Source organism: Melanotaenia boesemani, chromosome 4 (assembly GCF_017639745.1).
Source record: "Melanotaenia boesemani isolate fMelBoe1 chromosome 4, fMelBoe1.pri, whole genome shotgun sequence".
Classification (NCBI taxonomy): Eukaryota; Metazoa; Chordata; class Actinopteri; order Atheriniformes; family Melanotaeniidae; genus Melanotaenia; species Melanotaenia boesemani.
This window is the reverse complement of record NC_055685.1, coordinates 19,343,749-19,357,369: the sequence shown is the minus strand read 5'-3', so window position 1 is coordinate 19,357,369 and position 13,621 is coordinate 19,343,749. Positions and strand designations below refer to the sequence as shown.

General features: G+C 38.4%; 1 protein-coding gene across 1 annotated transcript in view; it reads left to right on the top strand.

The window, feature by feature from the left end:
* Positions 1 to 13,621, top strand: part of fbxw7 (F-box and WD repeat domain containing 7) — a 104,332-nt gene that overhangs the window by 32,853 nt on the left and 57,858 nt on the right. The window contains exons 4-5 of the mRNA XM_041982861.1: positions 8,266 to 8,514; positions 8,757 to 9,290. Of these exons, the coding sequence (XP_041838795.1) occupies positions 8,335 to 8,514; positions 8,757 to 9,290 (714 nt within the window). The 5' untranslated portion in view covers positions 8,266 to 8,334. The remainder of the gene's footprint in view (positions 1 to 8,265; positions 8,515 to 8,756; positions 9,291 to 13,621) is intronic.

Genomic DNA, 13,621 nt, shown 5'->3' with positions numbered 1-13,621 from the left:
CTGTTGCTGTTCCTTTAATGGACGGGCCATTGTCAGTTTATTGTCAACCTATCTTTATAATAACTGCCCCTCCCACATGTTTTCTGTCCCTCCTGAGGCTCCCAGGTCACATCATCTCTGGTAACTATTAGCTTTTATGCTGAGTAAGGTGTGTTGTCCCTGTGTGAAAGGTTTGTCAGTTTAAATATATTTGATGAAGTGAGAAGGGAATGTGTAGTATAACTGATTTTGGTACTGATGTAGACACATGAGGTTACTGCAAATGATATAATATATTACATATGTTTAAATGAGCACATCCCATATATGCAATGTGTGTGTGCCAAATAATTTCTTGAGCTAAATATATGCTCTGTTAAAGGCTAGTAGATAAAAAATACTTAAGACAGAATTACTGTGATAAGTTGTCAGGTAAATTGTTACCCTTTTTCAACTTTTAAAACACTCATTTTAAAAAAATATTATTGTGATCAACAGCAATGTTTTGACCACAGGGAACAGATTATTACCATAATAATCTGTCTGCCCTCTTACTGTCATCTAAATAATTATTAAGACCCCTCCCCCACCGTTTTCTCACTGTATCCTTAACAGTCCTTCTGATGTACACAGAGTAGTTAGGATTTCATATATTATTGTGTCCACTGCTTCCTCAATTAATGGAACAACTAGGAGATCAAATTTCAAATGGGAAAAGCACTTTTATCGACAGGTTGAAGGAGCTCAGTCTGAGTAGTTTACCACTGCAGCTGCTGCTGGTGGCAGCAGCACTCACAGGGATAGCATCCTTATTGCACAGCAGCCGGAGGGAGTGGAGGGGAAAAAAAACGGATAGAAATAGTCAGAGATGGAAGAGAGTAGTTGCAGACCCTGCGATCTGTGCATTTTCTACTACCAAAGAAAGGTGTTTTATGGATTGAAGTGAATTTGGCCAAAGGAGTATTTCAGCAGGAGGCGTATCTGTTCAGAGACACAAGTGTAGCAGACGGAGTGGAAAAAAGTGGGAAGCAATCACAAGGGAAATGGACTGACAAACTGCTCTTAAGTACCTTGTCTATGGATTAAGATGAGCATCAGCATTTGTATTACGCTCACTGTAGATAAAGCATCCTGATCTCTGATGGAATACCTGTGGATCAGCACCATGTGGAATACATTACAGTAAAGGTATCAGCCATAAGGACAAGTGAGGGTACTCGGTAAAGACCAGGAAGTGGCTTCGGCTTGCAGCGAGTCTCTTTTTCTCCGACGTCTTACCACATCAGCGCAGCTAGGCTACTAATGAGCAAGTCGATGTGTGGCTGTGGCTGCAGCATCATCTCATCCCTGATGAAGAGACTGGGCCGCACAGCTTGCTGCTCAGATCTCCTTTCCTGCAGCCATACTACAGAACAGCTGCAGCGCCTGGCCACTGGCTGCCCCCCTCGACCAAAGGTAACATTGTGAAGATCCCAGTGTTGTGCTTCTTGATCAAGCAGAAATCCTAGTAGGATGCAATGCAAGAATTATATGGGGCCTGACAGCATGTTCCAGAAAGCACTGCTTGTAAAGTGTAGAGTTCTTATTTGTCTGAAGTGATTTTTCAGGTCCAAAAACTGTACACCAATAAGAGAAATGCAGAAATTGATCTTTTAACGGAACAGGGTGATTTTGTGGCAGTTTGGCTGCCTTGACAACAGGGCCATGACAACTGCTTTCAGTTTGCAGTTATTTAAATGGATACCATCAGTCTGCATGTGGTTTACAGTGATTGCTGCTCCACCTCAATTGAAGAAAAAGCATTTCCTAATGGAGCAAATAAAAGCCCGACAAGATGGTTTGTGTGTATGAGTATTAGTGTAGACTTAGCTTTACCACAGGCTTCCGTAGTTTCTAGTGTTGCCTCTGCTTTTTTGCTTATTGTACACAACTGTTTTAGCAGTGTTTGGCACTTTCAGTGGTTTTCGGTCCCTTCCAGACTCTTCCTGGCAGCTGGCCGTTCTCACAGCAGAGCTGATTGATTCTCTTGGTTTCCTAGATTTATTCTCTCTCGAGTAATGATAGATATTCACAAAGGAAAATGTTGTGGTATTATTGAGCTGTTGCATGGCAACAATTGAGAGGAAAGGAGATGAGTGACAGTTTAAGAGAATGTGTATTGTTTATACACAAAACCTTCATGTCACTTTTATGTAGCATAGAAATAATCGATTGTCTGAGTCTGTAAATGTAAATGTAGAAAAATGTTGTATGTTGCCCTCCCTCCTCCTTTTCTCACTTTCTTCCTTTGAGACATAACAGGGCACCAGCTCAAAATAGAACCATCGATTAATAGCTTCGACGCAGGACTAAAAGCACAGATGTTTCCTTAAACACTGTGTATTTATAGGCTTCCTACATTTTGAAATAAAACCTAGACACTCATCACTAGCATTTCCTTTTTTTTGTTGAAGGAAGTAATAACTGCAAAAGTTGAAACACCTTATAAAGCTTGCTTCAGTTAGTGACACATGTTGCAAGCACTAAGAAGCAATTTGTGTCTCCCACTGTTATTACCGGAATACTGTATTCCACTACTGTGGAATTTGTACACATTGGCTGCTTAATATATTGCTGTGTGCTGAGTACTTTGAAAACACCTAATATTTTCTCCAGTCTCCAGCTGTGTTTTTCAGGTCACAGTGATGGGATTTGTCATTGTCATTGGATGTTCATTTTATTCTTCTAATTTATTTATTTTTGCTTAACCTCATAAAGGTTCAAGGTTTTGAGATGATTAAACCTTCTGAGATCAAATTTGATCTATTTTGTGTTTGCAATATTTTTAGATCTTAAATGATTTAAATGAAGGTTTTATTTGCTGGCTATTTTATCATTGTTATGAACACTTCACAGTTAAAAAAAATGTGCAGCTCTCTTCTGTAAGTTTTTAAAGGGGTTATTGAGGCTGATGTCGCTCAAAGCAAAAATATATCAAGAGCAACTGATTTATATTACATAATTATAATATCTTTCTCAGCCTGATTCTCCCCATTGACTTAGGATGCCCTGAGAAAAGAAATTTACAGCTAATATAAAATTGCTACCTTGCACTACAAAAATATTGGAGCTATGATTAAATTGCATCTTAGATTGTGGGTTTAGTTTGAGTTGGTAGTGAGTACATGCTATAGCTTCTTTAACACAAAGCACTCAACTCTTACAGTTTCACGGCAGCTGTGAGATGGAGCAGGCACGTTCATGTTTCTCTGAGGCTGTTCATAGGAAGTTAATGTCTTGCATACCTTTTTAACGCCCACCACAGGTAGTATAGGACAGTGGTTCCCAACCTGGGATCTAGGATCCCCTAAGGGGGTCCCCCAAAGAGCACAGGGTGTCCTCTGCCATTGTAATTAATGTCCACACAGGCTATATGTTAACTTTGGCTTTATCAAATGACAGGACTCAGCCAGAATACATCAATTATGGTAAGAATCTCACTTTTGACAGCATTAAACATGGCATGGTTTCAGCACGGTGAAGAGCAGGGGGTCAATGTCTTTTCAGCATTTGCATGAATGGAGTCCTCAAGGATAATAGGTTGAGAACCACTAAAATAGACCACTGTCCAAACCCATCTGAAAGAAGTCTGCTTATACTTGCTAAAGTGCTCCATGCTGAGCCTGTGCACAAGGCTTAAGTAGTCTGTGTGTGCCACAGCTGTGGCTTTATCTTGAAGTGCCAACTTGGCAAGGCACCCTAAAGAAATCCCCGCCCTTACTCAACAACAGCTATAAAGAGATCTGTATGCATTTCACTGACACGTTGCCTGCAGTGGGCACGCATGGTATATGTATTCATTTCATTTATCAAAAATCATTTCCTCGGTGAGCCGTTTTGAAGTAGAAAGCTTAAGGCCATGATTAAGGAGACACTGTCTTACTTAGCATTCCAAATACTGGTTGGTAATGGGGCCAAATACAGTCAGGAGTTGCTTGTTTTTCTTTTATTTGGATTGTGCAGACTTCAAGTATTGAGTAATATGCAATGCTCTTACAGTTATGTTTGATTTAAAAAATATATTATAGGTATATGTGTTATGTATTACTGTTAATTGTAAAAATGATATATTTCCTACTTAATAGAATAACTTATTGTATTGTCTGCAAGTCAGATGGCTGCTTTTGTCAACTGTTATACCATATTATAGGGATTTTTTATGCTGATTCCAACATTTGGAAGGAAAAAAATCCAATAAACAATTAATCAGCCAATTAATTTAAAAAATACATATGAATGAAAAAAAAAACTTATTTCATTTATTGTATTTCAAATTTGCTTTGTGTATTTTTCTTTCTATGGAGCGTGCATTAATATATAACTATCAGTTGTACTGATGAATTTCTTTAGATATAGACCATAGATATATTCTAATAACTTCACTCATTATATTGCTTATAATAAGTGAAGTTATTGGCAAAACAATATTTATGCAGCCCTCTGTTAAATCAGTTTTCTCTAGTCGATTATTTTATTTGCCCTGAAGTCATGACTCATGAACCAAAATAAAAACCAGAGACATTTTTCTCAGATGTCAGAAAATGTCATCTTTAACAGAGTTGCATTTCAAACATATAATTGTCACAAATAGTCTGGCACTTATGTTACTCCACAACAACACAGTGAGTTGCTGTTACAGCCTGAGTCACATTATAGTATTTTATGTAAAAGTACACCTAAAAGTGAGAAGACATCATGACAGTTGCTGAAGACAGACAATAATATTCATCATTTTAACTTTTCCCCCTCCTTTCTGTATTCACATCGCTCCTCCTCAAATGGGTCTCAACATGCAGCTGATGGAGTTCTGAACGCTTGTTCTGCACTCTAAAATATTTTGTACACTTAGGTTATTTCTGCAGTTACTCACTGTCTTTCAAGCTGCTAGCTAACGCTTTGCTAGGTTGGGATAACCACAGCAATGTTATTGCTAACAGCAATGCAACATAAACAAAAAGCATGACCAACACAACAAAACACGGGCCACTATCATGACACATGTCAAACGGAGTTAAACTAAAACTAGAGACATGCTGTTTCATTCTTTATTTCACAACATTGTTATAAACGTACCTGTCATCAGGTTCTGCTCTGCCCACCTCTGTAGTGCTGCCTGGCTATAGCTACTGCTGTAGTTACTGACAGTGGTAAGGACTGAGAACCAACACTTCACAGCATTTACTGTTTTATGAGTAATTAAGAATATATTAGTGTTTAATCGGCAAAACTCCGGCTGATTATGATTATTTTGAAAAGGGCTATAATTGGCCGGGCTGTAGTTAATACAGTGTTAGACTAGCTATTCTATTCTATTCTATTCTATTCTATTCTATTCTATTCTATTCTACAGTCATTTAGCAGATGCTTTTATCTAAAGCGACTTACATTTGAGAGTAAGAACTACACAATCAAGAATTCAAACAAGATGGGACGTCATAATTAAGTGATAGTCAGACTGCTGTGCGTCCAGTTGAACCCATGTAGTGCTAGAGCCAAACCAACTAGCTATATGGCAATCTCCAACATGTTCATTTGTTTTCTCCTCCCAATGGTAAACATGGCTCTATACAAAGTATGTGTCTATGTTCCTGATTTCACATCATCTGTAATATTGGTTACTATGTTTGTTCTGAAAAGCTTTCTGTTAGTAGACACAAATTCACACCTGCCCTCCCCAGTTTCCCAAAGCTATTTTTGCCCACTTCGCTGTTCCTCCTGGACTAAGAATAGAGACTGATGAATGAAACTTGTGTATTCATGACAAGGACCATTTGTAGCTGGAATTTAATCGTGCGGCCTGGATCAAAAGACCATTTTAGTCACTTTGTCAACTTGAGGAGACGAATGGTTTGTGTAATTATAATATTTGCGTTTCTTAAAACTCCTGTCTGTCATTTAGCTAACCATTAAATTGTTAGTTCTAAAAAAAGATATTAGCGCTGAAGTGCATTAACAGTTTTATTAATGCAGCGGTTTTATTCTGTCTGTCTCTGTGTTTGAACAGCTCACAAATGTCAGCAATATTACCAAGCACATCTCAAGATGTGTTAAGGACACTAATTACAGAATCCTGGTTGTTCCAGTAAAAGGCTGGGAAATTTTAGCTATTCATAGCTTTCCTTTTCTAGGCTCACAGCAATGGACTGGTAGTCCCTGGAGGGAAGGCTGTGCAATCTGAGATAGGTCTAATGCTTCCCATCCCAGCAGCACTGGGACTATACACCAAAGAGGAAGAGAAGCCCTACAAAAGGACCAGTGACTTTTTCTTCAAGGTCAAGGAACTTGGTATGAAGTGAAGTAGATAATGTATGTGGTACTCCTCAAAATCTTATCTTTGTAGTGGTTTTGGAGATTGTGAACTGCAGTCTGAATGCTGAATCTTAATTTGTCACATTGAAGATTAGATAGGGACCTCTTATTGGCATTTAAAATGTCCATTAGCACCCTTAAAGCTACAGTAACAAATATCATGTGCAGTCTAATAGACAAAAATGGTATTTTCAGACAAAGTAACCAGTATGGAACCATTGACCTCGTTTGTCCTATAGCCAGCTAACACATGACTAGTAAACAAAGCTGAAAACCCACAAGAAATGTTTATCAGTGAAAGGTTGAGCTGAAAAGTATGTGCCACCGTTCCCCTCTCTGTTGCTGAGAATATAAAATGACTGTTTGGAAGGAACCCTTTGATCTTTATTTAGGACTTCAGTGGAAGTTATTTACAGTTGATTTGTTTAACAGGAAACTGGTTGTATGGATTTAATTTAATGTCCAGAGCTGTTAAAAAAGGGTGTATAATACTGCCTTCATTACACTTTCTTATAAATAAATTTATTTTTGCCTGCTAAATTGATGTCCTCCATAAAGATCTGTTGCTAACTTGCAATTTTCTGTTTAGTCCCACAAACTTCCCTGCCACACCTATTGAGTGGATAACTGTTTTACTAAGATAGTATTTTTTCTTATCCTCTAGATAGATGCAAGCGAACTACTGAGTCCTAACCCAAGAAGACTATGTTGAGCCTTGTATAAGGGTTCAGTGGTCACCCCTATATTTAGGAATATCCCCAATGCACTGGAGTAGCTCTACAACACTGATCAGATTGTGTTTATAGTGTTATCTTTGTTAGTCTTATGTGTTTTATTTTAAAGAAAATTCTCAGTTTTTTCAGAGCTTGAAGGCAAAACCTTTACAAGAACCAAAAAGAAGTCCAATTTCTATTGTAGCTTGTGACAAGTGTTTTGTGTGATCTCATTCAAAGCAGACAGATTCACGTACAGGTGTAAAAACAAGCAAGAGGCATTGAGACTGTAAGACAGTTTATAACTTGATATGGAAATTCCTTAACCCACAGAGCCATGCTGCTTAAGACATAACCAAAATATGACCAAAACTAATAAAATGTTATGTTGAGCTTTATCTCATTTAACTTTGTTCATACTGTTATCCTAAATCAATAAATGCTGAGTTTAAATTAAAGTTGTATCTGAGGCCATGTAGAACCTATTTGAATAATTTAAAGTTCTACTGAAATTGCACAAGGGTGTGCTCACTTTTGTTGAAGTATGTGGCAGTCGTGCCTTTCAGCCTTTTATGTAGAGTCTCCCTCTTGTAAATGAGACAATTAATTGAAAAACTTTTGGTTTTAATGGTGGCAGATTAGAACCATTGGGAGTAGAGTTCCTATCTGATGTGCTGTGTGTAACTCAGCTCAGGGAAAAGGTGTCTAATTGAAGATAAGCTCTGGTGTCTGTTCTTTAATTCCTTATATACCTTGTGATATTTCAGAAATTTTGTTTACCTTTGTGGCTACTAAAATTGCTTGGCAGTAGAACTGGTAAACTTACAGTTTATAAGTTCCTGGTACATTTATGCAATGTTTCTCATTTGTATCTGACAGACTAGACTTTGTTTATTGGCTTTGCAGGAATTTGAGTAGCTCTCGAGACTGTTCTGCTCATCAATTCACGTTTCAGGCAGAGCATTCAGTGCTATGATCTGAAGCCAAACACTCCCACACTTTTTCCCCCCAGTCTGCTGATGAGCAGCACAAATATATATTAAAGAGTGAAATTTCCTTGTCAGTAATATTTACTTGAGATAAAACATGCAGCAAGAGTAAGGAATCATATCCAAAAGTCTTAGACGTGAACAGTTTATTTTCTTTAAAACAGAAGGCGGGTGAACGCATTTATTGAGAGTTGATAGTCTGTGTTAAGTGTGTTTCTCTCTGTGTGTCTTTGCAGAATGTCAAGCCCTTCTCCTCCTCAGACAGCCTAGCGAAGGTCCAGGAGGTAGCAAGCTGGCTTTTGGAAATGAACCAGGATCTGCTGTCGGGGGGCAGCAGCAGCAGGCGGAGTCGGGGGCCTGGGGGTCCGGCGGTGCGAGGTAACGCCTCCTCTACGGCCCGGGCAACCCCGCAGGCAGCAGAGGAGGGCGATGAGGATGAACACATTAACCGGGTAGTTGAGGATGATGAGCAGCTGCAGCAGAGGGTAAGGCCAACTGACACCAAAGAAATTGTTTGGATGTGAAAGTTCTTGAAGCATAAAATGGATGGGGGGTGTCTGGGAAACTTTGCAGCAGATTTTAGAGTGAATGACCCCCAGCTAATAACTAGTTTTAGTTCTAGTTATGTTTTTTTTTTTTCATCTTCAGCAGAAAAGCTATAAGTCAAAGTACAATGGATTGATTTTTTTTTTACCCATCACCAATATATTTTGTTGACTTTTTACAGCCAGAGGAATCACAGGTGGATGGGGAGCAGTCATGGGCACCCAGCGAGTCAGGAGCCAGCAATGGCCCTCAGGGAGAAGAGCAGCAAGAGGAAGACGAAAGAGGCCCACAAAATGAAGTGAACGGGGAAGAGAAAGGAGCCCGATGGATGTGGGGAGCAGATCAGAGACAATTGAGAGGCCAGGCTCCGCTTGAAGAGGAAGAGGAGGAGGATGAGGAGGAAGAGGAGAACAACAACAGCAGTAGCCACCAAGGGGAAGAGGAGACAGAGGAAAGGACAGAGGGAGGGGAGGAGCAAGGAAGGGAGGAAGAGGAGAGGGAAGAGGGTGAGGAGGACGTAGAGGAAGAGGACGAGGAAATGGACCAAGAGAGTGATGAATTTGAACATTCAGGAGAGAGTGGGAGGGAGGAGGACGAGGAGGAGGAGGGAGAAGGGAACGAAGGGTCTCACTCTCCCTCTCTCAGGAACAATGTGTCTGCCCCCAATAATAATCAGGACTCGGGATGTACACACCAAAGCTCTTCCAACAAGAAGGTAAGCACAACCACTTGAGCTGGCCAGTTTTCATTGGTGTTACTCGGTAGTCAAGTTGTCACTGTGTGAACTGTCCTGAAGATAATTTCTGCAAGAATTTAAAATGTGAGGGTTGTTTTTCACCACTGAGCATTAATTACACTTGAAATGTAATTAAGGTGAACTAACCCTAATGGCATTAAAGTTAGGAAAAAACCTAAAACCAATTTTAAGGCTGTACATAGATCACAATTTAAAACTCCTAACCATGTTACTCTGGGTATGCATGGTCTGTATTTATGACAGGAGCACCACCTTGTGGCCTAAAGGTTCCTTCACAGTACAACAGGCAGTGTGGAAGTTTTAATGAATTTGAAACTGCATTATTAGACAAGGTGGAATTAAAATGCTAGAATTAAATTAATCTTTCAAAGTCCACAAACTCATTGTAACTGCACTGTTTTCAGGCATTTCTGGCAGGTGGAAAAAAAAAAAAAGGAAGAGCCAGGGTAATATATCAGGAAGTGGAGATGGATAAAAACTTGTGTAGCTGCATAGCATTTTTTCAGATTGTGGTTCCCTTCACACAGTTTCCTCCATTTAGCAAATTAAGGAAGATAGCAAACACCTGTTTTTCACATAAATCAAAAACAAAAATCTCATAAGTTAGTAGGCAATTGAAGGGAGATGTAACTGTGAAGAGACAAAGATATATATAAAAAAAAAAAAAAAAACAACAAAAAACCCACCACAACATATCACAATATATGCATCACCACTCTCAAAAGCTTTAGACTCCTCTTGCTTGGCACAGTGCTGTGAGGCAATGGTGCAGACTAAGTCATGGGGTTTGTTTAAAGGTTGCATTGACTCTGGATCTACAGCTAAATCTCAGTCAGCAGATTTTAAACTAAAAAGTTGGCTTGTTTAATTACATATTTAACATTAAAATCCAGTTCTTATCCATTAATTATTATACCCCCTAGAGATAAGTAATGATTGTATGCGTATCAAAGCAGGACATAAAAAAAAAAAACATTAAAAAAGAAGCTATGTACCATATCATCAGTGTTTTCAGGTTAATGGTTTGTTGTGTCATTGATGGCAGCTGAAGGCTTTCTCTAGGCCTCAATACCAAAATGACATCATTTTGTTGTCTTGGATATGGTTGGGGACATCTTGCTGCTTGTTCTCAACTCATCAGCCAAGAAGAACTTTCTTCTCGCGGGGCTACAAGATGTATTGTGTGATTGGTCAGAAATTTGAGGTGGGCGTATTTAATGCAGAAAAGTGTATAGCAGAACATTCACTTCCAATGCAAGGCTGTACGGATAGCTTTAATAAACAGCTGATCAAGGTGGTGAGAACGTATGAAAATGAATACAACGCATATGACATATGAAGACATGACTCTGCTGCATGCACAACCCCACCCTGCCTTTTATTAAGTGTGAAATAACAAATGCAGAAGATACCCCCCACAATCCAGTGGAGTTTGCACTTAGCAGACCAAAACAAACTTTTTTTTCTTCTTTCACCCTTGAGAACAAGAATAAAGTTCTCACTTCTCGCTGAGTATGCGACAATCTTAAATTTCTCATTATTATTGGTGGACTTCTCTACCTCCAGCTTTCTTCTTACACTAAAATCCTTCACTGTAAAGAGGATTTGTTGTTGCTGTTGAAGGGCATGTTTCTCTGTAACTGTCACACTTGTTTTCTGTATTGTGTCCTTCCTGTGAGTCAGGGTAGTGTGATTTCATGCATTGGTGGTACATTTTGTTCTTGCTTACATTGTTTTTAATATAGGAAGAAGTTACAGTTGGCTCTGATGTTTCTCAAACAATCCAACACAGCTGCATGATGTGTTTGAGAAAGTTTTAGCTACTGTGGGAAAACGGCTGACTTTGTTGAGTGTATATATTTTCAACTGTCAGTGATGTACGCTGGTTACTTAAGCTATTGCATAGGTAATTTTGCAATTTTGGTGTATTTAAATCTGATACCAAAGAACTTGCCAGACCAAAGCTGCATGAGATTGATAGCAAACTTAATTAAGGAACTTCCTATGGAATTAAATCCAATATTTTTGTTTTCATTTTGTATAATACTTAATGGTACAATGTTAGTTTATATTGATTTATGATGTCACGGCGCCATATCGAAGATGGCTGTGCCACCACTATCACGCCCTGCAGCAACAGGTTTTTACCAAAAACCATCATCCACTTTTTTTCTCCTCTCTGACTAAATTTGGACTTGGTTGTGTCCAAAACTTCAAAGAAATGGGTCTTCAAGTAAAAAATATGACTTCCTGTCCCCAGGGGGCGTGGCTATATAATTGAATCAAAATTCACATGTAGATGACATAATGCCTGTGAAGTTTGGTGCAGATATCTTCTTTTATGTGGGAGTTATATCAGTTTAATTTTTCATGGCAAAACATCTAACTTTGAGGTCCCGCCCCCACTGAATGCGTACTCCTTTGATCCTTCTGAACATACTGACCCATTGATGGGATGGCAGTACGATGAAATCTCTAGGAGTTTGTTCAAAAGCAACGTAAGTAAAACACCAAAATGGTAGGCAAAATTTAGTGTGTTTAGGGACATGTTAGGGCCTCCAAAAAGGCAATTAATTCAGGAGAAGAATAGGAAGAAGAATTTGGAAATATAATAAACATTTGCATTTCAGCAGACCTTCACACCGCCGTCGGTGCTCGGGCCTAATGAGAGATTAACCATCTAAAGACTGTGCCACTGCAGGGAAATGGACTTAAACTCACTTCTGTGAGCTTGCAGACTTGACTTACAGAGAGGATTTTATAAATCTGTAATATTTCTTAATTAATGCTCCATTTAAGGATATGCATAAGAATGCAGTACGTCAACATTTTTTAAGAGAAAAATCTCAATGCTACCACACCCAATGACAACGTGTTATTCCCTCTGAAATGTCAGTATACCATGATGGAAATAATTTAGTTTATCTTAATGTAAGATTTTAACTACTAGAACTAATTGGATTTTACATTCTTATACTTTGTAGCTCTAAAGACAAAGTTTGAAAGTGATATTGGTGTGTTTTAGATTTTTAATCACAGCTTTGTATCCCAGTATTCTTGTTTCAGTAACCTGGCAAATAGTGAGCCTGTGAAGTAGTGAATCGAGCGTAAAAAGACTTTGCAGTTGCTTTGTAAATCATTTTAAATCCAGAAACTGATCAAATGTTAAAACACAATAGGACAGAAATAATGGTGCACCTTTGGTATTCCCTCTAAATCTAAGTGAAATCTGCAGTTTCAGTCTGTTTAAGACGTAGTAATAATAATAGTAATATTTTTTTAATTTTGCGACGACGCTAAACTGAAGTAAATATGCCAACTTTAGGCTCCCTACGGTATATCTCTGCTTGTCCACCTTGGAGTTAATTTTAATATAACTAATAAAGAAAGGCATTATGTGATCTCTCTGGATTTGGTGGCTCAGTATGACTCATCAGAGACCTTTGAAAACAAATGGATCTGCAGAGCTATGAAAAGGCAAAGTGGGTGGGGGTATTTTGCGGCATGAGGTCGGAATGCACGGACATAAACACGGAGGAGTGAAGCACAGTGATAAAACTACCTGTACAGCACATCAGTTAAGCTGTGTGGTTAGGAAGTTGGGCAGGATTTGTAATAAATAAATAAACATAGTCACCACTGAGTAAAGGTATAATTTTGACGCATGCTGTGTTCATTGGCACCAGTTAAATAAAAAGAAAAAGTGGCCTGTTAATGTAGGTGACTTCCCCTACACAGTGGCCTCAAACATGGAAGCAATTAGTCACTACTATAATGTATATGATCATTAAATTTAAATTTAAAGATTTTACCGGCTTATTTTCGTATATGTACACCTGCATACAAAATCCTAGGAAGGCCCTGGCTCCCACTAGCCCTCTACTTGATGCACCTAATCAACCTGAAGACAATACATATCATTTTCACTACATTATATATCAAAGTCCTTGCTTGCTAAGAATGGAAATAATTTTTTTGAACATGGGAACCTTTCCTAAAACAACTTTTCCAAATTGGCACATAATTGCAAATATGGTTAAAAGAGCACTATTATTTTTATTTCTCATTAGGAAAATAATAATAAGTGGGCCAAAAATATTTTGTTTCCCCTTTTTTAGGAGCTTATTGCTTTTTTAAATTTATTGCTTAATGTGGATATGACTGACCTAATGATTTATCTTTAATAATGATAAGGTTTTGCTGCAAAAGTTTGTTTTTAATAATGTTTCTATCACTTAAAATTCTTATAATGTGTTGGGGGGACCACAGTAGAAGTTTGAAATGATCCG